This window comes from Aptenodytes forsteri, unplaced genomic scaffold (genome assembly GCF_000699145.1).
Source record: "Aptenodytes forsteri isolate BGI_AS27 unplaced genomic scaffold, ASM69914v1 Scaffold324, whole genome shotgun sequence".
NCBI lineage: Eukaryota > Metazoa > Chordata > Aves > Sphenisciformes > Spheniscidae > Aptenodytes > Aptenodytes forsteri.
The window spans coordinates 753586-778783 of NW_008795485.1; the positions used below are offsets into that span (position 1 = coordinate 753586).

The 25198-nt window shown below is 43.7% G+C and overlaps 1 protein-coding gene across 3 annotated transcripts in view; it reads left to right on the forward strand.

The window, feature by feature from the left end:
• GRAMD1B (GRAM domain containing 1B) overlaps positions 1-25198 on the forward strand; it is a 105000-nt gene that overhangs the window by 17844 nt on the left and 61958 nt on the right. For all 3 annotated transcript variants that reach the window (XM_009281288.1, XM_019472603.1, XM_019472602.1), the window contains exon 2: positions 1517-1594. In XM_009281288.1, coding sequence (XP_009279563.1) covers positions 1517-1594 — 78 coding nt within the window. The remainder of the gene's footprint in view (positions 1-1516; positions 1595-25198) is intronic.

Consider the following 25198-nt stretch of genomic DNA (forward strand, 5'->3'; position numbering starts at 1 on the left):
AACTTCTAAATTTTCAAGTATTTTCTCTATTATTATTATGTGGTGGTAAAAGTAATCTTTTTGGTGTGTGGTTTTTTTTTTTTTTTTTTTTTTTGCTTGGGACTTAACGTATTCGAGTCAATACACTTGTTACCGTTTGAGGTATCCTTTCTGTAGTTGAATTGTAAAGCATAAGTAGGTGTAGGTAAGAATAGCTATAATTTCTTTATGCAAGCATAGAGTACATTCAGAGAAGAAAAAAATTCTGTTAATGTTTTTTTTTCCTGAAAAATTAATTTAAAGAGGGAGAGACAGTATTGCTGAAATGGAAAGGGAAGTTAGAGAATGCTTCTTGCACAGCAGAAACAAGTGTTTTCTTCCAAGAGATAGGATCCTCTTTTTAGTGGTTAAAAAGGTCAAGGCCAGGTAAAAAAGCCAAAACAAACAAGTAGACTTCATGGAAAAGTCCTATTGCAGTGTTTTGGTACTGTTTTCCCCCCAAAATAAGCGTTACTGCCTGAGTATTATTGCTTTTTAGAATGAAAAGATGCAATTTGGTCCTTTTTGATACTGTATTTGTATTTCTGTGCCTTTGGGCAATGTCATGTGCAGATCTGTGTACAGTGCAGTAGAAGCTGTGATTGCAAGCATGCGTTATGTATACCTGAACTAGTTCTATTTGAACAGCGTAGGTCCTACCAATAGTGAAGCCACAGCATTTTTAGCACAGCCTGTGTGCTCAGGCAAGTGTACCCAGTGTCCCAGGTGGGACTGTGCAGTTTGTGCTAAAGCTGTGTTGCCATGACTCCACAGCCAGTGGTACCCAGGCAAAGTAGATTAAAGCTAGCCCAGGAACATTCACTCTTTGTGCTGCAGTCTGTTACCTGAAGGCAGAATCAGATCTATCTACTGCTCAGAAGGAAAGCTCTTGCAAAGAATTGAAGCTATAGAAATGAGAAGCAGGAACCCTGATGAGTCCTTGGAGCAGGTGGAGGCTGCTAGAAGGGAATAAGGCTAACTCCATACAATAGATGTACAGGAAAAAATCACCCCCAAAACACTCGTTTAAAGAGGGAGAGTGACATCTTGTGGGCTCAGCATGCAACTCTCCACCAGAAATTTAGTGTTGGCCACTTCATCCTTAGTAAGAGTTCATTTTAACTGCTGTTTTGTCCTGCTGCCTAGAAGTGGGGAGTATGTGGACTTGCAGCAGTTCGGTATTTGAATGTTATGCTGTAGGAAACTGTTCGGGGGTGGCATGATGAAACGCTGTGTATAGGCAATGTGCAAGGTCATGTCTGTATTTCTTAGGAAAGTTCTTAGGAAAGTGTCACTAAGTGAGGTTAAAAGGCTTCAAACCAGTCACGCCTGTTGTAAATCAGATATGAACTTACTATGTTCTGTTGTTTTCTCTTTGCACCCCCAAATGTGAAGTATGAACCTTGCGTTTTTCTCGTTCTGGCTTTAAGCCAGAGTGTTTCATAGGAACTTATACAAATCTGTCTAATTGCTTCTGTTTTCCTGTCTCATATTGCAGCAGTCAGCAGAGCAGCCAGCAAAGCAGCCACGATGATGACTCGTCCCGATTCTTGAGCCCTCATATGTGCGACGACAGGTAAGTCTGTTCATGGCTGAATTGGGGGAATGCCTGGAACCACTCAGTGAAATTACATGGGCTGGGCTGGTTGAGGTCCTTATTTATTTTTCTCTGTATTACTCAGAGTTGTTTAACAAGAAGTGTTATTTACATTGGTCTTATCAATGTCTAAAAAGATGCATTTTTTCATGTACTTAAAAGTAGAACTTGTGGGACAAATGCATCCAACTCCTGAAGTAGCCTGCATTTTCTTTTGAGACTCATTTCCCAAAACTGTAGCTGGTGTAAATAGCTTCATCAAACTCACTGTGTAGTGATCATTAGCAGCTCTGATCCTTGAAAAAAAATACACAAGTGAGATTTCGTATGTGGTTCTTGTCCTCAGCAAAGACAATATGAAGCTTAGCTGTTATATTTCACTTCTGATATGTTATGATAGTCCTGAGGTATCTAGAGCTCATGTCTAGCAGCTGGGTGAGAACTGCTATGAAGTTCCAGAAGAAACTTAAGTTTCTTGTACTTCGGGTTGATTAATGACTGCTTCAAATTGCAGCATTGGCACAAAAGCTGTTGACAAATGAATACTTATTTTTGTGCATGATTTATTATTGCTGCTTTGCTCAGAGCCACATGATTAAGAGTTTTGCTGTATCTTGTAGTTCATATTTTTGAGCCTGAATCTGCTTCATTTTCTTCTGCTGTGCATGAACTATGAGCCCTGAGCTACTACCACCTTTCTATCCTGGGCTAGCTCCTGCAGGCCTGTTTCCCCACTAACACCCTTGGATCCAGCGTTACATCTGGACTTTGGTTTCTGAAATTCCCATTATTTTGTTACTGCATTGCACAGTGGAGTTATGTTGCATTTTACTTAGCTGCTCTTGTGACTGTGGGTTGTAGTGAGCCCGCAGGAGGGCATATGCTGAGATTTGGGAACTGCTTCCTTTGTGCTGCTGCGTAGTGGATTACGAGAAGCATCTGAATGTGGCATCTTCCACTCTGCGTGCTTGTATCCACGCATGGTCCCTCAGAAGAGTGTTTGTTTCGGGTCTGTTACTCAGTTATTCCATATAAGCTGTCTCTGAGGTCAGAGGTCTTTCTTACTAACTGTGTAGTAGGACAAATGCTTACTGAACTCAGATTCCCCACTATGATGTCAAAGGCCAATGGATTAAGAACTGAGTAGCAGCTGAGTAGGCATCTTGAGGAATTGACTCACTTGAGAGAACATCCTGACCCTGAAGAGCTAATTAATATCCCAGCAGAGTTTGGCTCAGAATTAGCACTTGGTAGTTGTATCTAACCTTTTCCTCCATATGTTTCACTCCAATTATCAGTCTCTGGTGCTGCAGAGCCTGGCATAATTGACTAGTGAGGAGTGGTGTTTACAACCAGGAAATAAGGAATCTGACAGCAAAGCAGATGGGTCCTTAAGTCATACCTGGGCTTCCTCTGTGTAATGCATGCTGTTACACCATTGGATCTGGGATTTCATAGGTTAAACAGGGTTAGGCTTCATTAATACTCAGATGGGGGATTTCTGGGAATAGCAAGAAGGGAATAATTTGGAAGTGCTGCCTGTTTCAGATGTAGACTAAACTGGAGCCTTTAGATTGGTGCTCAGAATATCTTCCTGGCTGGAAGGGACGTGTTTTAGGTGCAGCACAATCAGATCTCAGACCTATTTATGCAGAGCCAGGGTGACGTTGAGCCTGCTGACCTCTCTTACTGGGGACCTGCAACATTCCTGCTGCCTAGATTTAATTACAAGCAACTTTTTGTTTTCATGGAGGACACTGATCCTAAAATGATCCATATGAGGGCTAGTAAATTGCCATTGCCACTTTGGTTTTTTCCTCCTTTGCCAATGTGATTGCATCAGGCTCCACTGGTATAGTCTTCCTTTGGACACTGGTGGCTTGTGCTCGTAAAACTTAATAAAAAAAAATAACTCCAACACATTTTGAGTTTCATGTGAGGTGTGAAGCTGGACATGAATTAGTTAGAAGGCTAACAAAACCTTTGAGAGCTTGCTATTTACTATTCCTGTTAGCAAAGTTGAAGGTTGTTTGAGGCATCTTGACACTGCTAGACCCTTGAAAATTGAATGAGGAGGGTCTTTCTTGCTGCTCTTGTAGTGTTTTTGACCACTAACAAAAGGTCCTCCACCCACAGGTTTGGAGCTCTCTGCTTCTGTTAAAGACCTACAGGCAGTTCTGTTTACTTGATCAATTGACTATTATACAGTAACTCTTAAAAAAAAAACCCAAACAAACAACCACCCCAAATACCAAAAAAACCCACAGCCACCCAGGGTTTCAGCAGTCCTGTAAGTTGTGACAAAAGCTCAGCTGAGTAGGGCAGAAGAGGGGAGAGCAAGAAACCATGTGGTATGTACTGAAAGGTGTACCTTCTCTTGGCATGCTGCCTCTGATATCACAGGCAGAAGGAGCCTGTGCTGCACTTGAAGGGTTAGAGCAGAGAGCAAGTGAGGATCTGCACCAACCTCAGTACACCTGGGAAAGCGCTGAAAGAAGCTACCCCAGCCAAAAGTAAAGGGATGCTGAGTTGACTCTGGGATAAAAAAAATGGAGAGGAATACATAGCTGAGGATGGCTGAAATCTGGACTAGGCATATCCAAGATCTTAACTGCCTGCCTGCTCTTACTGTAAAAGATGGTACTGGGGGTGCTGCTAGTGGAGTTAACTTCTCAGTGACAGATTTCCAAGGACCATGCTCCAAGCCTCAGGTCTTTTCAGAGAAGACTGAGAATTTTTGTCCTGCTGCTGGCAGATGCCTTCGGTGCTCTCTAGCAATTCTTTTTCTTGAGGTGTGAGTGCTGCTGTTGGTTTGTGCATTGTGAAGTACTGCCATGGTCCAGAACCCATACCCTGAAAAGGCGTCCTGCAGCACAGCAGTGAAGCAGGTCTGCCATCTGCGTGTATCTTCTCTGAGGAAAAAGCTTTCCTTCCGCAAAGTCATGTAAGTTGTCATGTGTCTATCATGCCTGGCTTATGCTGAGAGGGAGCCTATACAGATTTTATTTTGTCTTGGGGTAACTATGTGCTTTACAGCTATTTTTAGAGCCACAGGAAGGAGAAGTTAATGGGACAGGCTAGAAAGGGTTCAGGTTTTGTATGAACTTAGGGCTCAGGTCCTTGCTCTCTGATTGCCTGGGTGAGTCGTTTCCTGTTGCTGTTTATGAAATAAGAACTCCTTTTTTACCTCACAGGAAAGTAGAGGTGGTGAATTAAGTCTGAGTTGCTCAGATGCTGAAACACCACGAACTGTATAAGTACAAAGATAGGCAGAGTCGAGTTACTGTGTGTCCAAGTAATTGTGCTCGCAATAGCAGCTTGACTTAAAGTAATTCAAAGGGTAGGTAGGTAAGGTTGGAACGGAGACAGCCAGAGACTTGGGTGAGATGTGTGCACACAACAGACTCCATAATCACTGTAATGAGACAAGGTTATGTATGAATTACCTTGAGCTTTCATGTAGATTAAGTCCAAGTTCATGAGCCTGCTTCTGCTTGATCCAAGTACTTGTTTTTTGTTATGACACTGACGCACCCATCAGGTTTAGGATGCAGAGTATATTTTAATTAAGAGTAAAAGTTAAGCTACTGAACCAGAGGGGAAAATCAGTCCTTAGACTCGTACTCAGTCTAAGGAGGAGACAAATTGTTCAAGAGAGGAGAGCATGGAAAGTACAAGGATGAAAAGCAATAAGGCTATGGGGAAATGGAGGGGAAAGAAGTGAGTGGCAGTTTACAAGAGAACATATAAAAATGATTTACATTAAAAATTAAATGTAAATCAAAATTATTTACGTTAGAGATCATATCAAAATGGGGGAAATGGGGAAGAGCAGTTTTAAGATATCTCAGAATTTGATTGATATGTCCTACATCTTGGCTGCAGTTTAATTAGCCCCTTAATCTGTGCAGTACCTGATTCTGCTAGTTCCAGGGCTGCAGGGCTTGTTTCTCCTTTGTGTAAGCTAATAAGGGTTTCTCAAATAATAGATAAAAATTCACAAAAGAGAGCTTGCAAGGAGCAAGGTAACAGCTTAAGACATAGACAAGTTTAAGAAATTCTGCCTGCTGCTTGGATTCCCAGGAAGTTGTGTAAAGATCAGAAAAGAGGTCAAACTTTGAAAATGTGCCAAAATTACATCCTTGGGGTGTGTGTAAGAGGTCAGGACAAATTCCATATTTTATTTATGTACCCAGGGCTTGCTTATGCTGCATCTTCCTAGCCTGTGTCCCTTTCTCCTTGATACAAAGAAGTTGGCGCTAACATACTGTGCCCCTGTTTGCCTGCAAGTGGAGGCACAGCAAAGATTGCTACCTCTGCAGCTTCAGGGAGAGTGGAAGGTGTTTTCCATTGCTTGGGACAGCTGAAGATAGGTGAGAACTGTGGGCAAAACATGGCCATGCATGCTTGGTCTGTTCTTGAAAGGGGAGGGTGGGGGCTAACAGAGCCCAGGGACCCTTGTTTGTGTGTTTGGATGTGATGATTCTGCAAGGAACAGAGTGTAATTGCTCTCTGTCACCTGAGCTATGCCAACCCACACAGTATGGTGCAGGCCTCCTGCATTGTTATGGAGAAAAGCTTACTGGAGTAAAAGAGAATGGATGCTATTTTAAAGGTGATGATTAAGTAAAAGCCAGCTGCTGCTTTCTAGTATGAGTTTAAAATTTGGAGACACTAGCTCACTGCTCTTTCCAACAGTGCTAGCTGTAAGGGATGCCTGAATTTGGAGTCCTTGGTAGGAAGGGTCCTAATACTAGTCAAATCCCTGAGTAGCTTTTATCCATCAGGATGGATGCCTGATGCATCATCTTTAGGGAGGTTTTCAAAGGTGGTGCTAAAGACCTGGTGGAGAAGACTTGGAGGCTAATGAAGCTCTTACAGGGCCCCAGACCAGAACCCTGATGCTCTTGCAGTAACTTTAGAGTGAGTTTGGATTTGGATCTAGCTCCAAACTCCAAGTCAGTTGGACTTAATATTAAATAGAAAGTTTAACCAGGATGGCGCAAGTCTCCTTTGTCACATAAGAAAGATGGTTAATATTTAGATTCAGAGCTAGTATCCTTTTTCCCCCTCTCACCTTCTGGTTGCTGCTGCTTCCTGAGCCCCAGCATTGATTCTCTGCTGTATAAGACAAGAGAGCAGCTTAAGATCAGCTCTCTTCCACTTGGATTGCCAGATTGGCTATGGTCAGCAGAGTTATTGTGAATGGAAATATCACCTGTTCCTCGTATGCCAACATTGGTTTTTCTTTTGAAGATGGGCTGTTGTTAATTGCAGAGTATGCCTATGTTCTGCTGTCAGTGGAGGTAAGGCTGTTCTTTTCGTAGAAGTCAGTATTGGATTTGATTCATCAAAATTGTGCTCCACTTGCAATCTCTTCCATTCTTGTTCTCCTTTAATCTTAAGGAGACTGAATTCAGAGCATTTTGATTTGAAGCAAGGGGGATAGTTCCTATTGTTCCCCCCTCCATGATTGTGAGGGGTATGGAAGGACAGATACCTCTCTTCTGTTTGTCTTACTGGGGCCAGAGACAAGGATGAGACCTTGCAGGATTAATTGGCTTCCTTGTGCCTTTTCCTGTACTCGGTTGTTGTTGCTCAGTGCGTGGGAGCCTGGAGCTTTGAAGAGTTCACAGCTAACTTGAGAGCAGGGTAATTTTGTGCTATCTATAGTAATGTAGTCAAATATCACGCCTCTGGGCATTAGCTGATTGCCACTCATGAGACAGTTTCATTGATGACATGGAGAGTTTTTGTGTAGGCAATAAGTAAAATAGATTGTGTGAATCCCCACCATCACTAAAAAGAAATAATTCTTAAAATTTGGCCCTCTGTTCCAAGCTGTCATGGCGAAATGATACCTGCCTATTTCCCTTCTAAAAACAGTTAGCTCTGAGACAGAGCTTGTAGTGTGAGAACTGCCATACAGCTCAGTAGTGTAACTTTGCGAGAAAAGGCACAGTCTTAACACTAGATGTAACAGCAGGATGAACCAGGATTTGGATCTCGCTTCTCCATTTCCTGATCAGTTCTGTCTGTACTGGACTAGGTTTAGTTAAGATTAGATAAACCCAATATGCCTTGCATATCTCTGAATGCAGAGGAGGTCTGACAGACCTCACATGGCTGCGTCACTAGCTCGTGATGCTCAGGAACATGAGGAGGAGGTGAAGAGGCGTTTTAATGTCCCTCTTTTTCCTTATCTGAGACACTGGGCAGACTCCTTACCCTTCCTTCCTGTTCCCAAGAGCAGAAGTTTCAGTTGTGTAACTGCACTTCACTTGCAGACCTTAAGTAATGGTCACCCTGTCAGCTCTGTATTCTCTGGGAGCACTGTGATTCTCAGAATATTACAGCAGCTATCTTGAAGCATGCGGAGAAGGGGGTAGGAGGCTGGAATGCATTATAATTAGCCATCCCCTTTCATAGGTCTTCTCCAGTTCTGTATGTAAGCTTTCTTGGCCCTTGTCAGCAGGCTTTTTTGTGCAGCATGCTGTCAGCTGCTGAGCAGTTTGCATGGTTTCACCTTGCAACAAGGCATTCACTGTGCCTCAGAGCCTTCCCTGTGTTGCTAACAGCAGGTCCGAGGGAGTGAGGCTACCAACTGGATGCTGAAGAGCATGCTGGTACCTATAGCTTGGTGTGAACTAATCAAAGATATTTCCCCCTGTTCCTTGGACAGGGTTTCCTGGTGTAACTAACCTGCTTAGAAGTACCCAGGTTTTGCTAACTCACCTCTACCAACAAGTGCTGCAGTCAAGCAGTGGCTGTGGTGCAGAACGTATTGTACTTCCGGCTTTGTTTTCCTGCTCGCATGTTCTACCCAGGACTTTTTTCAAGTAGTCATTGCTGTGAGATGCCAACTGGCTGTTAAGAGTGAGGCTGGTTGTTCAGAAGACTAATTTAGATTTGTTCTGCTTGGACTTCCTTCCGTTTCGTACCAAATGTGGAGAAGGAGGGTATTCTGAGAGGGAAAGTGTTGGCACTAAGCCTGTTTTAAGGCCTCTTGAGATTGTCTGAAAATGGTCCAGTTGTTGACCAAATAAAGGGCAAGATCAATAAAGACAGACAAGGCCATTGTGGGCTTCTGTTGCAGCACTAAAACTTCAATCCTGCTCTAAAATTAGCCATCAGAGTGTCTCGGAGAACTTAACTGATTTCAGCCTTTCGCAGCCAGAGCTAGGGGGTTTCAAAGATGCAGAGAAGTGAGGGGTTTTCCTGGGGAGCCTGATGCTTAATTCTGTTAGCGTGTGGCCAGGTTTATGCAGTGATGCAGGGATTGACTGCTATAGAACCTGTATTGCAGCCTTTTACTTTAAATCTGTAGGCCAGAGTTTCCCCAAGGTGTAGAATGCATCCCTTTTGATGGGGATGCCTTTCTAAGCTGGGGTGTGGCCTGGGACACATCTAGGGGCTGTAACTGTTCTTCCGATTTTATTGCATGTGCCCAAACTTGAAGGGTCTGGGAATTTTAACTGTACCAGTGATCTCTCCTCCTCTTGATAACACTCGTAGAAACAAACTGATGCTAGAAATCAGTGCAGGGTTTCCTCAAGAAGAGCACCACGTAGGCAATATCTCTTTGTCTCCCTGTCAGAGAAGCCCACCTTTCCTCATGCTGGGAACATTTTAACTGAGGTGTCATCAGAAACCAAGATGTACCTATGAGTCATGTCGTGAATGTGCCTGGTGCTCCCGTGGCAAAGAAAAGCTCTGAAAGTGCGTTGTTCCTTGCTTCCATCTTATGTGGTGTGACTGATTAATGCAATGCAGTAAAACAAAGGTGGTGTTAAAATAAAAATGTGATGGGATGGCATACAGCTCTTCAGGTCCCCTTTTTCTAATCTCTTTTCCTTGTGAAGGGAAGGGGGTATTGGGCAAACACCAAAAAAGTACATCTCAAAATATCATTCTGGAGTTCTGTGTTACTTTTTCAGTCTTTAACCAGGTCTCTAACTCTTCCCCCCCCTCCCCAGATAGAATAGCTGCAAATCTAGTTTGTCATGTGTTACTGAAATGTTTTGTTAATATTATTTGCATACAGCAATGCCTAGGATCCCTGGTCATAGTCTGGGACCTGGTGTGCTATTTAAGTGGAAGCAAAAGGTGATCTTAGCTGCACAGAACTCAAACTGTAAATCTAAGCAAACAGTCAGTTGATAGAGAAGACAAATAGTACGGGAGACTGCAGATAACAGAACTTGTCCTTTTAGCTTCTCCGTGGCCTTTGGAGCCAAAAAGCCAGTTTGAAAGGGGCATTTCCCTCTTCAGAATACTGCCTGGGAGGTGGAGATAAGGCCTGTGTATCCACTTAGTAATCAACAATAAAGGACTAAAATGAGATGCCAAACAGACATCCCAGCTGAAGAGGGGACTGTACAGTGTCTCAGCTTGTGCTACTGTTGACTATTCAACTTAGCAAATTGAGCTGCTGATGGTGGTGTCTGTAAGGAGTACATAGCATCTCTTTTGCCATCCTTAGTACAGGGGTTTGTAATTCCAAGCAGTGGAGGGAGAAGGGTGTCTCAAGATAGTAGCCACTTGAGTTGCTACAGCTTTAATCTGCCTCGATTCTTAATAAGAGCTCAAAGCTTTCAAGCTTTACCTATCAATCCTGCAGACGAGATGGAGCAAAAACTCCTAATTTGTAGTGACTTGTTCGACATGCAGTGGGCATAGAAAAGAAAATAAAATGCTCAAGTGACTTCTGGGGAGAAGTGTTGCAGGGATAAGCAAGTTAAAACCCACTTGTTGAACCAATAAATTGACAGACAGGACTAGCATACGTTGAAGGGCAGAAACTGAAGGCTTATTTTTTACAGCATTTTTTTAGTTCTCCCACCTCAATTTTTCGAGAATCTGGGACCATAGTATATGTCTAAATCAGAGCTGGCATCGCTGTTCACAGCCTTGCCTTTCTAGCCAATTGCTTAGGGAAGCTGAATGCACAGGGAGAGACTGATAATTCTGCCTAAGCTTCAGACTGCAGCTCGAGGAGAAAGTGCTGTTGACCCATGCTGCTGCCGCCTCAGCTTCCCCTGAGACTCTGGCAGGTTATGTGAGTGGTGGAAGGGGATCTGGGAATAGCTTTTTTCAGCTTGAATGCCTGTGCTGGTGCCCTTACAGAGACCTTTATGGGGCCCTGTTTTACAGTGCAGTCATCAGCTGTTTCTGAAACCTAGCTGCTCAGCGCAGGATGTTTCTTCTTACTTTTCTGTAGGGATGGAAAATTTTCCCCAAAATCTAAGGGCACTCATCTGAACTGGGAATTCAGGTTATTTTGGATTTGCTTGGTGAAACAGCACCTATCTTGTAAGAGTAGGAGGATATCTGTTGTATAGATTGCTCTCAATGTGAGTCCCTGAACAAATCAGCTTTTTCCTAACTTTACAGTCAGCACATAAATACTTTATCATGGCCTCTTCCATGCTTTTAGTGCTATATCTCTCCGGCGTATGCAAGTATTTGCAATGGTTACCTTGGAAAATATGTGCATCTTGACACTTTATAGTTGGCTGTCTACATGGGGGAATATCAAGCATTCAAAATGAGTTGTAATACAAAATAAAGAAGCAGAAACAACGTGGGGTTGGGGAGGAGGGGAATTATGTGGTGACGGTAAGTACGTACTTAATTCTTACTTGCATGGGAAATAAGATGCTGTTTGAAAATGCAGTGCACAAAGAATAGCTACTTAATGTAGTAGGTAGTTAAATGTTACATACCTTACAAAGAGATCCCTGTAACTCTGTATTTACCTGCCTCTTTTTACATACTTCCTCTCCACCCTGAGATTCTAGCTCCATTTAGCAGAGCATTGGACACAGTAAGAGGAGCTCATCTGTGTGTCCCTGGGAAGAAGTGCTTGTTTGCTGGTGGGAGAAGTGGGGGGCACCTAAATCATCAAGCAGAAAGCGTACAGGGTGCCCTGTGGTGATCTGATAGCTCTGACTGAGCTGCGCAGGCTGCTCCATTTACTAGTGGATCTGAGAGTCCTGGCGGAAAAGGAAAAGAGCAGAAAAAGTTCCTTGTAATGGGTCAGCTGGGCTTGGAACATCCTTTTATGGACTCTACCTCTGCAAGCCGTACTCTGGCTTCCTTCTGAGCTAAATACCCATGCTTTCCACCTGGAAGAAAACTGGTAGTGATGATAATGCTCAAACCAGTTTTTTTTCTCCCCCTGTTTCAGGAGACTTGGGAAAAGCTGTGTTAGCTTCTACCTGGTAATGGTCAGTCTAGCTGAAGAGAAATGGTAGTTGGTTAATTCTGGCCTTGAGAATTTCATTCTGGTAATTATTAATGTCAAATTCTTTTTGTTTCAATAGAGAATTCTTAACTCTCTCGGGTTTTTGCATCTTATTGTGTAGCAGCAGCAGCATATCTGGCGGAGACATAAAGGCAGCTGTGCCTTTAAAATTGAATTGCCTGTGATGGAAGAAATCTGAGAGCAGAGAAAGGAGACCAGTGCCTCTTGTGCAGATCAAGCTCTTTGGAGATCTCTCCATAGCTCTGCTTTCTCATCAGCCTAGTCACTGCTCCTTCCCTCTGGGGCCAAACTGCAGTGACTACAATAATATCAATAAAAGCCATCCTAGAACTGTCTCAATGGTGGCGTTACATTTTTCCACGGTGGATTCTGAGGTGACCGCTCTGTGCCGCTTTTTCCCCCAAACCACTGTGCTTGTGTAAACAAGCTGGGATTCTATCCTCTTTCAACTCAACAGTGTTTTGCTCCCTTGCTGCTGAAGTGACGCTTCCTCAGATTGCTGGGGAGCACATTGGCACTTGGACAGACTTCCCCATTTCTGCAGATGACTGTAACCGTGTGAGTGCTCACTGACCTCTGCATTTCTTCTTTTCCTTCTCCTCTTTTCTTGTTTTTCTTCCCATCCATTTCTTTTTTGGCCTTTGCAGAGTATTTGTTGTGCATTTTGGTGATAAGATGGCAGCGTGCGTTTCCCCACTGCACCATGCATCGTAACAAGGTCAGGCATTGTAATGGTGCTAGCCAAGGTCCGTCCTTGAGCCCCTCTGCTTTTTTTCCCTGTTCTCCTGCAAATTTGACCTAATACTTTTCTTAAGCCTTCTCTGCTGCTTGTTTTCCCTTCCCTCTTAAGTACCCTGTCCCAAATCTTCGGTTGTAGTGTGCTCTGTTATGTGCTCTCTCTCCCTAACCCCTTCCTCTTGTTTAAATGGGAGGCCATATGTAATATGGGCCTGTTTGAGGGATATGGGTCTAACAAAGTTTCCAGCATTGTAAGATTTTGTTAATTCTCTACTCTGGAAAAGAATCTTTGCTTCGAGCTTAGACATGTAAGTACTCAGACTTTATGTGAGGTTGAGCAGGCTGTTGCTTTGTGCAGCACCTGCTGTGCATCAGTCCCCTCAAACTAGGGATCTTTATTCTGGGTTTCCCAATGAAGTGTAGCTTTGTGGTATGTGACACTGGGAAAACAGGCATCCTCTGTATTGTATTCCTATTTTCAGCCTGCCATCCTTTGTTCTACCCTGTTGCTAGTGCTACTGCTACTGGAAGACCCCTTGAACATGCAAGAGGTAGTGAGTGACTTGGGCTGTAGGAGGCTTTCACTGCTGATTTGAAATGCCCCTGACTGCAAACTGGAAGCTTGTGGTTACGACCCTGCTTTAGCTACTTTCTTCTGTCTCAGGTTTCAGACATGAAGGATCTGGGACCTTTCTCTTCCTCTCATGAATTTGCAGTCATTTCTCTAGGGTTTTTATTCTTAAAACCAAAATATTGTGGTCTATGTTCTTGTACAAGGTTTTCACCCATTTTTCTGAAACATATGAGGTTAGTTTTTGCCCAGGATAGGATATTGCATTAGACACCCCACGGATCCAGATGAGTACAAAAGGCTTTGTTTCTCTAGTGTGCTACCTGTGTGTCTCTATGGATTATCCCTTAGGCAGTGCCAACCCAAAGACTGAAGGTTGTTGGACGCCATATAAAGATTTAGCTCGATGTACTTGAAAGACTTTTAAGTTACAAAGGATCCAAAGTGTCTTGGCTGTTAGGCACTAAAGTACTCTGATTTTGAGAGACCGGATGTTCAGCGTTATCGTGAGTGAAAATCTTGTTCTGTTAAGGTATTGGGCTGTGGTGTGATGTGAGTTATTTCATGCCATGAGTTATTTCAGAGTATCTTGACCTAAATGAAAAAGGAGATGATCAGGCCATAATATTTGTGCCCAAGGTAATGAAATCTTACTGCCTTTTCACCAGTGGCTGCAAGTTATTTGCAAAGGAAGGTAAAAATCAGAAGATGGCTTTTCATTTCTTGACGAATTCAAATCAAGGAGGAATTTCTCTGTGAAGCATGTCATGAGTCATGAAGTTCTGTTGTTAGCCTGCCCCTTTACAGAGTGAATGAGTCCTTTCTGGGGTGGGAGAGGTTATTGCACCATCTCAAGCAAATGGAAGGTTAAGAGTTCAAACATGCAAGACAATGAGGGGAAAAAGAGCCAAAAGACTCTGTCTGAAAGCAGCAGCCCTCTTTTGTCATAATGTTGCTCAAGGAAGAAGCAGTAGCAATCTGAATCATCCCAGTTTCTCCACCCTCCCGATACTGACCCTCTTTCTCCTTACACAATAGTATTCTTCCTCCTCCAAAGTCTCTGTAGGGAATTATTTTTCTTCACCTTTTGATGGAGGGGAGCTTCTCTTCATTCTCTTCTTCCGGGATAGCTGAAGCTACTGCTCTTCTGCTGTGACGCTGTTCTACCTTGCTCTCCCTTCCAAGACCCTAAGTTCTAACTTGAATGCCATGACAAATGCTGCATTCACATAGCTTAGAAAGAAATGGCTTACAAGCACTTTGTTCTGTATACAGTGTGACTACAGCTCCCATGATGCCAGGAGTGTGAAATGCATATTTTCTTTCTGGAAAAGAAGTCTCATGTCTCTTCCCAGCTGCTGCAGCAAAGAGGGAGTCCCTTCTGATACATTCCCCCCCCGCCCCAGGAAACGGAGATGTGCCCTAGCTTGCGGATGCTGTGATTGCATATGATTTTCTCTGACAGCAGAGGCTGTAGAGCTGCAGAACACTGACTTCAGGAAGGATTCAGGAGTTTATCCACCTGGCATTTTTCCTGGGGATCTGTACACTAAGGTGCATAACAGTTAAACTATCTCTTCCTTACATTCTGGTATTCTTCGTAGCAGTTCTTTCTCTCTCCCCATAATGTTTCCTGATTTTGCTTCTAGTTTTCCTTCCCACTGGTTCTGTTACTAACAGGTTTTGTTTTGCATGCATGTTTCACAGAGGCACAGGGTTTTTTTACTGCTCCCCAACTCCTGCAGACTTGACTTTCTTGCCGTGTGGGAGAATCAAACTGCAGCTGAAGTGGTGCCTCACAGGTAGCATGTTGCATTCTGTGCCTGCAGGTCACGCACCTTTTCTAGTGAACTAATCTGTCTGAGCCTTCTAAGCCCCTTGTTTCCACTGTGTGGGTACTTGAATAAGTAAATTTCTCAGTTGCCATGAATCTTTGAGGTGAGTCTGCTTGGGTTAGTGTGAAGCTAGAACTGTAATGATGGGCAGTAGTAAAGCCACAATGATGTATCTATACAGAGGATGCTCTAGTGGCTGAGAGTTGTGACAGTGTGTGACTGTTTGGAGGGGCAGTGACACTTGCAGGTAGTGCTTATAACAAGCAATGTTTTCTAATTTGTAAGATATCTTATTGGAGGCAATTACAAGCTCAAACCCCGACCTAACATGACTATTGTTGTAGCTATTTATAGAGCTTTGAATTCTTACCCAGACCTCAAGTGTGTCATAGTGGGTTGTTCCCTTCTGAAAAGTGGACTTCCTCAGGAGATGTTTCCTGTTTGCTCTTAAGTTCATGAGCTGTTGCACCCTGCTGGAACTACAGATAGCCTCCGCTGTAAAGAGACTGCAACGTGGAAATGACAGCAAGAGGGTTTGGGGAGTAGATTGTCCACAGTGTGTGCATTTGCTGTTTGTGTATCTCTGTGTCTGCGCTGGATGTCTTATGGTTACTTTTCGGACTACTGTCATCAGTGTTACAGCATAGGAGGCATGTGGAAATCCATCTAGTGCGCAACAAGGATGACAGTCCTTATCCTAGTGATTGTAGCTAACTCAGGTGGTGTGGTGATATTTTTCCTACGTGGCATTGGATTGGGTATGTTGAAGCTGCATTGCAGCTCCACAGCAATGCTTGGGATGGAGATTAAAAAAATATATCTTATGGCATCCCATGGCTCATGATCTATGTGTCTTCATAAGATGGGCTTTGTCCCTGATAAGCGTGAGGGTGGTGTATTTGAATATGTTGGGTAAAAAGGTGAAGTGTGGCAGCCTTGATTTGTATAAGCAGGTGACTGCATGAATGCATCACAACAGAGAAACATGCCAGAAATACACATTTCTTGTATGCCAAGACAGGACTTGGTGGGAGTGTTCTCTGTGTATATTGTATACTGATGGCCCTTTTTAGAGGTGGTTTGAGTGCTAAGTATTGTCTGTCTGTGGACTGCTGGACCCTCTTTACTGTTTACATTGCACATCTGCATGATAGTGCTGTCTGTTATGTATATTCCACTGCATACTAATGACAGGACTGCAAAATACTTTTAATATAATAAAATGCAGTGGGTCTGCTCTATGGATGGGGTGTGTATATGCCTGTGCACAAGGGAATAGTAGCAGTATGGTTTTGCAGGGACTACATAGCTGCCCTTCAATGTGTGTAGACTGTTTAGCGTGTTGTAAATTATTTGCCAGTGCCGCTGGTCTTTGTGTACTATACTGTGGTGCCTGCTGCGTGCCTGAGCACAGCGTGCTGCACTGTTGTATGAATAAGCACTTTCAAGCAGTGATGTCTCTAGCCCTCAGAGGCTCTTAATTTGACTGGGCTCTGCAGTGTTTTTTCTACCTCCTTCCCAGCCAGGATTGCTCACGTCTGTCTGGTTTGCTAGTGCCAGAGCGCTCTGAGGAGTTGCGTGCAACGGTTCCTAGCTAATAGGCTCCAGAGTGATCTACCGTAGTAAAGTAGGCCAGGAGGAGCCTGCAGGACCGGGGAGGGAGAAGCTCGGTGATGAATGGGGCGGCATGAAGTCACTCTGCTCCGCCAATCAGGGCCGGCCTCAGGCAGGCAGGGCCGCGGCAGCTACGGATGCCTCTTGATGCTGGGACAAATTTTAGCTTAGATGATGATTTGATATTTTCAGTCTGAGCTGAGAGTGTGCACCAAAGAGTTCCTAGTTTAGGCCCAATCATTTCTGAGTGTTACTGAGGTGAGTGTTCTCAGTAGGGTGCAGATGATTAGCCGCCTCCTTGCATTTTTCTCTGCACGTGTAAATCTCTCTTTGAATGGTCTGTCTCTGGTATGCTTATTTTGCACCATTGCTTCTCTACCTGTCTGGCTGACCCCTTTCGCTCTTTCCTTTCAGAAGCTGCCTCTTTCTTCCCTACTTCCATCCTCCTCATGTCTGATCCCTCCTCCTTTACCTGTGCACTGCCCAGAACCCACTTGCTTTTCCTTTCTTCTGATTCCTAAAGTACCCATTTGGGGGGGTTGGTTGTGTCACTCTCCCTTCCCATAGAGCAGGAGGGAGAAACAGCAGCACGTCCAGAAGATGGGTTGCTTGCTGTTCCCTGCAGAAGCTCAGACTTCAAAAGGAAGCTGAGAAGAGGGTCTTCTCTGTTCCGCAGCATCCTACTAGACCTTTGGGTGGTGGCAGGGAGGAGGAGTTGGGGAGGGGAAGGCAATGACTCAGGTCTTGTGTCAGATTCCAGTCAAGTATCTAAACTGGGACCATCTGCTTGAGATGCTTTTTCTGCGCATCTCTGAGGGCAGGAGGGAAAACTTGGGACTAGCTCTTAAGTGACTCTCTTGTTCTCATCCTGTCAAGTTGTTTGTCTTTTGTTTTTCATCCTCTTTTGACTTTCCCTTTCTCTCTCCTCCCTTCTCCTTCAATGCTCTTGTTTACTGATAGGCCAAGCAGCAAACATGGAGACGTCTGATATGGCGACAGCAAAGGTAGGATGGAAATGCTGCCGGCCTCACTGTGCGTAAGTGGTTTCGCTTGGCAACTTCTTACTTTGTCTCTTGCCCTTTTTACTTTCTCCTGACCCTTTTCCCAGATGCTGGGAGTTGCTACTAGTGCTGGGGTTGATGATGGGATTCAGGTTCTGGGAGGAAGTAACATCATGGCCAGTCTCCATATATTGCTTTTCTTGTAAGATTTGAGAAAATCGTGAAACGCTGATGCTCTAGGTGAAGGTCGGGGGTGGGTGGGAGAGAAATAGGGGAGTCTGCATTACTGTCAGTGGCAGTTTGTTCGTGAAGGCAAGGAGGGAGCCGGGATGCTGGCAGAAGCCTGCTTTGCTGCTCTAGTGACGCTAGAGGGTGCTTTAGGGGCAGGCTTCCCCACTCCCGGGGATTGTTGTGTGAGTAGAAATGCCTTTTGGCAGCCTTATTTTTTTTTTTTTTTTTTTTTTTTTTCGGAAAGGATCTCGGGGGAGTGCCGAGTGAGAAAGTAATTCGAGCTGATAGATGCATCCGCCCTTTTCTGTGAGGCTTCTCTGTTGCCTGTACTGCTTGCTTTTACCAGGTTGTATGTTCTGCTTTCCTGTGGGAATGGAACTGGATGGATCGAGATGGGCTTGTGAGGTAGAAATGGGAGACGACGTATACCATGCATGGCTTCAGCATGGTTCGGTGAGACCTGGGAAGTACAAGACTGTCTCACCATCGAATGATTGTATCTCATGGCAGGGACCACTGATTATGTCTTCATAGCAAATGGTTTATTTTCTAGCATGATCCTGCCACCTGTGTTACTTCCTTTGGCATGAGAACAAGGTTAATGCGCAGGAAACGTGTCTGCAAAATATATCTTGTGCTGTTATCTCAGCAGGGTCTGAAATTAAGCATGGTTGAAAAGAGCCATAGCTTGGAAAGAGTGGGAAATGGTATTAGTAGTTATAAAACTCCTGCTTTTGAGCTTGCGCTGAACTGGATGCTCTAGCACGGCGATACAGCATGCTGTGTTCCAGGAGGTAACCGTTCTACCTGGGGATAGAAGTCCATGGTTAAAAAAAAACAAAAAACAAAACAACCCTGTGGTGCTGTTAACAGATTGTAGGGCTTATTCTTATGTCTCAGCTAGAATTCCAGTTGAGTTTGAGTTTTCCCTTCTTACATTTGTTTCTGCTAAATACTGTATACTTTTCAATTCCATTTCCAGAAGCCTGGGTGACACTGGTGAACAATGCCCTGTTTTGCCCCGGGCCTGGGTTGCATGTCCATGCAGGTTTTGAGTTTTTAGAGTCTGTCAATAAATTGTGTGAAGGTACTTTTGGATAAATGTTGCTTTATAAAGGTGAAATCATCCTCATGATCATGTTTGCTCAAGCTTCAACTGCCTGTCGCTGCAAACCCACTTACAGCTGTAGTGCTTGAAAAAAATTACCACTGAGAATGCAGAAAGGCCAGTGGCATTGGAGCCAATTGAAAGTGATGTTCTCTATTTCGATTGTAGCTGTTGTGGCATTTTGGGGGACTAGCTTTTCTGTGTTGAAAAACAGACACTTTCAAAGACAAAAAAACCAAAATCACTTTAAAATTCATTTTTGTCTGTGCCTGTGTTTTATAGTTTCTTTTTAATTAAAGGAAAACATGATCTACAGTGTTAAAGCACCATCTTAGTGTGAATGTACTGAAAACCTAATTGTCTTTTCAGGAAAATGTATCTTGAGTGAAAAATTGAGTCTAGTTTGAAACTTCTAAAACAGATACATCTTGGAAATTAGTTGTGGTGTAAATATTACTGGAATGTATACAGGTTTATTTGGACTTACACCGTGGCAAGTGCTGATGTTTAGTCCCCTATTCTTTGTTGGAGCCCAAATGTTCTTCCATGGTCTATTTTCATTTCTGAGTTTGGGTCACTTACTCCTGTTACAGTTGGTTTGGAGCCTCCAAGGGATGCTATTCATTTTGCTTAATTTCTGCTGGGGTTAGCCTAGGCTAGCAAAGAACTTCTGAGAAGGTTTAACAGATTTACTTTCTCAGCCTGAGATGATGCCAAAAGCATCTATGGGATGTAATATCAGGATGTTACTTACTTCCACGGCTGCTCTCCATTGTGTTGCACTGTTGCTTCCTCTTCTGCTGGGGCACCTTTCAGGGTATTTCAAGAACTGGCATTTCCTGACATGCTGAAGACTGGTGCCATATTTAGCGCATTAAAAATAGAGAGGGGTGCAGCTTTTGCTATTTTGTAGCCTATGGTTTTAATCCCAGGGTTATCAATCATTCATCCTCATCTTGAGGCTTTTCGGACCTGTTGGTGGAATCAGAAAACTGTTTGTCCCTTGTATGCTATGGGGCACCTTGCTTTGGGATCGTGACATGGTGCTGTGTCACCTCGCAGCTTTGCTTACGTGGTGCCCTGCTAAAAGTAGGAACCCTGATTGTTTTGTCCCTGCTCCTTGCTGAGTGCCAAGGAGAAAAGCAGTTAACCTGTTAGAGAGAGGGGAAAAAAAAACCAGGCCCATGTGAAGCTAGCATGCTTCCTGGGAAAGCACGAATCACTTTCCAGCTAATCAACTAGTGGAAATGAGGAACATAGGTTAGTGAGCTGCCTTTCCATTCCCCTGACACTGGAAGGTTCTTGTTCTCTGTACTGCAAGTACATACATGGAAAGTCCTCAGACCTTTTAGGGTGGGGAGGAGATATTTAAGCACCTGATTTACTTGTTCCATCTTGAAGGAAATGTGTTCCTCTTATGTGCTGTAATGGGAATGATGAGTGGAGCCAGAAAAGATGCCTATTTACAGTACCGCAGAGCTTTTGCTTAGAGATTTTCCTTGGCTTTTATTAGATAGCACTTGCTCAGGCTGGGATTGCTTGTAGAAGTATGTGTAAGGGGAAGAGGACAATAGGGTAATGCAAAATAGCTGATATGTGAATAAAATAGTGCTAAATATTAAATACCGTCATATGACTTAATTTCTGTAGTTGCCTCTGTGCTTCCAGCTTTCATCCAGGCCCTGACAAGGGAGGTGGCAAAATGCTGCGTATGAATTGCCGGTTTCTTGCCATCTGACCAGAATGTAAGAGAACACCAAGACCTCATTCATTACTGTCTGTCACTTTGTGCAGATGTTCTTGCCTGTGCAGAGGGCATGTAAAGCACTGTCCCATTTGGACAGTACCATGTAGTACTACTTTCATCCAGGTTGGAGGTCAGAAGAAAAAACCCCAACAACTCTGGCCTTGTGTATTACAGCCCTAAATTTTTTTTAGTTCATGTGGCCTTGACAGTTTATAGTTACAGGTCAGGAAAACATCCGGTCTTTTTTTCTAACTCCTTTTTTCTGCTACTCATAGTCTGAGTCTTTCTTTAGTTTGAGAAAGTTCTGCATGGTTTTTACTTTGTTGCTGTTTTTAGTGTTAGACATTTGACTTCCTCATCCTGACTGTCGCCTAGAGCAACCAGAAGCCACAAGGGAGTCTGTATTCATAGTATTCTTGCTCTGGACCAGAAGTACTCAAAATGTTACTGGCAGTAGGCCAGGATCTAAATTATCTTGTTTTAATCCTTTTTGAAGTTTGAGAATTTTGCCTGGGGGGAGGGACAGGGGATGAGGCGGGACAACAGATACCATGTAAACTTATCTTACTGTTATGCTTAGCAAATGATGTACCTAATATTTTGCAATTAAAAAAAAGAGATCCCTGTCTCAAACAATCAAAATTCTATTGCAATAAGCAAATACTTTGACTTACAGATCTAATGGCTAGAAGGAAAAATTATGAACATCTGATCTAACATCCTGCATGAAGAGCAGTCAGTGGAAAATATACATATGGCTCTGTAAATAGGTCAAATACAAACAAGTACAAAGAAGAAAGGTGATTGGTATGGGAAGAAATAATGAAAAAATGTTGGGGGGGAAAGGTGATCTGATGACTCAGATATGAAAGGGAGCTGAGAACAGAACACAACACTGAAAGAAGTGAAGGCAGTCAACAAAAATGTTATGAAATAGCTGATGGAGGAGAGATATAAAATGAAGGAAATGAGAGGAGAAGGAAGTAGGAGCAGGTGTAGAGAAAAGCGTGTTGTTTAGGAAGAGGCAAAAGATGCAGTTTTGATATGGGCACAGAGGTGGCAGTCAACAGGGGGCCATAAGAGCCACAGCTGCAGCATCTTTATATGAGATAGGTATGTGGGTGAGGGAGGAAGGACTATGGCTGAGAGGTGGGTTGCAGAAGTTGTAGGCACTCTTAACTGGTTGATGGTCCTGGTGCTCTAGTTGAGCATTTGTACTTTGGAGACTGCTGCCTTTCTCAGGAGAAATGAAGGGCACCTCCATATGTTTCAAATAGCTGCTGCTGAATTCAGAGATTCTGGTTAGACAAGAGAGGAGAGGCCATGGTAGGTGAGACATAAAGGAGACAATATTGTTGTGGTGTTTTCATGATTTTGTGATCGCTGATGTTGGCCAAAAAGACCCCGCTCTCAGAAATCTTTTGCTGTTTTCAACTATCGTGCTTGTTTTCACGAAACATGAAAACAAACTAAAAGGAAAACTGATGTTCATGCTTTTATTACTATTTTTGCATTTTTTTCTCTTTGTATGGAAAAATAAAAGAATTTTTACCAAAATAACAGTGGCTTGGGAAAGCTCTTTTCATGCAAAACATGATCATCATGTCACTTATATTGACACTTATACAATCCAAACCAATCTATTATTGATGCTTATTACAACCGTGTAATGAATGTCTCCTTACAACATGTAGTTCCACAGGTGAGTGAAAAGACGTGGATTATAGGGCTTACCCAGTTTCAAAACAGAGGTGTGTAGCAGAGCCAGAAGTGGGTTTGGATCTCTCAAGCCACAGTTCTGAGACTGCTTTTTTCTGTTTTCCCATTTTCCTGTTTTGTGGGATGGATGCTCGGGTTGGAGTAGGTAGATAATTTATCTGGAATTCAACTTGCGTGTGACTTCTAAGTATTCTTAGCACTGTGGAGGTGGACAGGGTGGCTGTGCGTAGCCTATCTCTCTTGATATCTACATATGCTCTTTTATTACCTTATTTAAATTTTAGTATCTTTTTTTCCCTGGAGTAGTTATGTGCAGAGTATAGAGAAAAAGGAAAGGGCTTGCCCATGCAGCATTAGCTGACACAGATGAACCATTCAAGTGAATGTGTTAATTGAGACTGTAAATAGCAGTGACAGTGGGGTCACCTGCTTGGGGTTCACTGAAGATGGTGAGTGACCCACAGTCCCTTCACCAAGGCTCCTGCTGCAAGGATTTCAGAGAGCAGATCCCAGCTGAATTGTGGCAGAAGTGGCTGCACCCGCCAGCCAGAAGCTTAAACAGACACTTTCTTTTTCTAAGGGGTCTATCTCCTTTGATAATTTCCTAACCCTCATATTATTATAAAAAAAAAAAGTACATGAATGCTTATCTCTTAATACCTTTCTTGCCTGAGCTTTGATTTCTAAACATGTGACTCTGCAGTATTAGTCTGTCCCAGATTTGCCAAGCTTGCAGGTCTCCTGACCCATTTTACAGCACTGTGATTTGCTTCCCTCCTTGACAACCTGCAAGCCACAGATGCAAAGCATCTCATGGAGCAAAGTTGAGTAGAAGCCAGGCATCCAATATAGGTTGGACCTAATGAGGGCTGAATCTGGAATTATGTGGGGTGAGATCTGAATGTGTTTTTCCCATACTGTTTGTCACATGGAAATGCATGTGCCCAGCTTTATGGCTAAGTTAATGCTTTTTGTCTGGAAGTAAACAAAAAGGCATGTTGCAAAGTTCATGTTGGAAACAGTTTTCCAAGCAGGTGTTTCAAATCTCTCTGCCTAGCATGGGGCTCTCCTGCAGGGCACTGTCCATCACTTTTGTTCACAGAGTGGAAGACAGTTCTACACAGGATGCAGTTTCACACTAGTTGTTTCCTTCTGCAGCAGGTACCAGAGCATGATGGTATTTCATAATGAAGCGAAGAGTGCAACACATCACAAGTGTTTGGGAAGCTATTTGGAGGGAGTTAGCACTGAGCTGAGTTTTCCCTTTGTGATTCAACTCCCCAGGAAGACGTTTCAGTGTTACTTGCAGAGTTGCTGAAACTTCAGCCCCACTGCCAAGATCCTGTTTCCTTTCACCTGCCCTGGAATGACCAAAGCCCTACAACAGTGACTTCCTGCTGAATTCGGAACTGCAACTTTGCTTCTGTCCATCTGTTCAGGATTTGGGAGAATCAGGAAAAAGATCTGGTGCCTTTATTAAGCAAAATATGAAAGTGGAGAAGTGCATGTTTGTTACTTCCCAAAGGTGATGTGGGCATCATAGTCTCAATGTTTCCTCAGGCAATGAGGACAAATTTCAGAAAGCTTTGTAAACCAGAACAGAAACTTCAAACTAGTACCCCAAGCACGTGTGCGCGTGCACACACACACACACCCCACCCCTCCCTCCCCCCATCCACTGAGACGTGAACAGAATGGAAGTGGTGATTTTACAGGTCAAGATTTTTGTATCATTCCACTTGGAGACATGAACTGCAGTCAGTGGGATGGGTGGACCTTCAGTTTGGGTGCAAAAGAATGACAAATAGCATTTAAAAAAAAAAAAAACACCTTCAAGAAAGTAGAATCTCTTAATTTTCACATACCTAACTGATGTCTCTCCCCTACCACCACTGAAACTGCTGAATTCCCATAGGGTTCATAGGCAAGCCTGAACATCTTTGGTCTTGGGACAGAAACAGAGCTCTCTGTATGTGGTGAGAGTCTGTGTGTGTGTGTTCACCCTTGGACACTCCCAAGCTTCACTTTTTGAAGTACTTTAGCTGATCCTTCCCTATTTCTTAGTAAAGTATATTTCAAATCTATAGTTTAACTGTTCCCTGTGCAGTGGGAGCAGTAGGGTGTGTTTAGATCCTGCAAGATAAATAGAATTCCTAGGAAAAGTGCAGTGTATTGCAGGAAATGAGGGTGTGTGTATGTGATGCAATAACTGGCACTTCTTCCCCCTTTTGGTCAGGCCTTGCCTATGCCCCACTCAGCCCTCTGAGTGCTGTGGTGCAGAAGATCTTTATTGTATGGTGTGAGGGGAAAAGGTCTTGACTCCAGTATGATGCTCCAGAAGTGACTCTCCTGTTCTGTTTGTGTAAATGCTGGCAGTGGGTGGCATGAGAATAAGATACTTGCCTTATCCCTGGCTTCAGGTCCGGTGCAGGAACTTGTCTCCTGCCTCTCTGAAAATTTTAGTTGCAATTAAGTGCTTCCTTTGCTTTCTGCAGCAGTTGTTATTCAGCCTGCTCGCGCTCTGCGGTCGGAGTGGTGGGTTAATCAATCCCCATGCAAAGAACTAGAGGGAGCCCTGGGGGGCTGACTATGCCTGCCCTAAAATGAGCAGAGGGAAGGGGGGAGGGATGGGACGGGAAGGGACGAGAGAGGAAGGCGCGTTCCCCCTTCTCTGGCTCCTCGCCGAAGGGAGCTGTGGCCCCGGCCCGGGGCATCGCCGCAGCGGCGGGCCCGGGGCGGGCGGGGGCTCGGG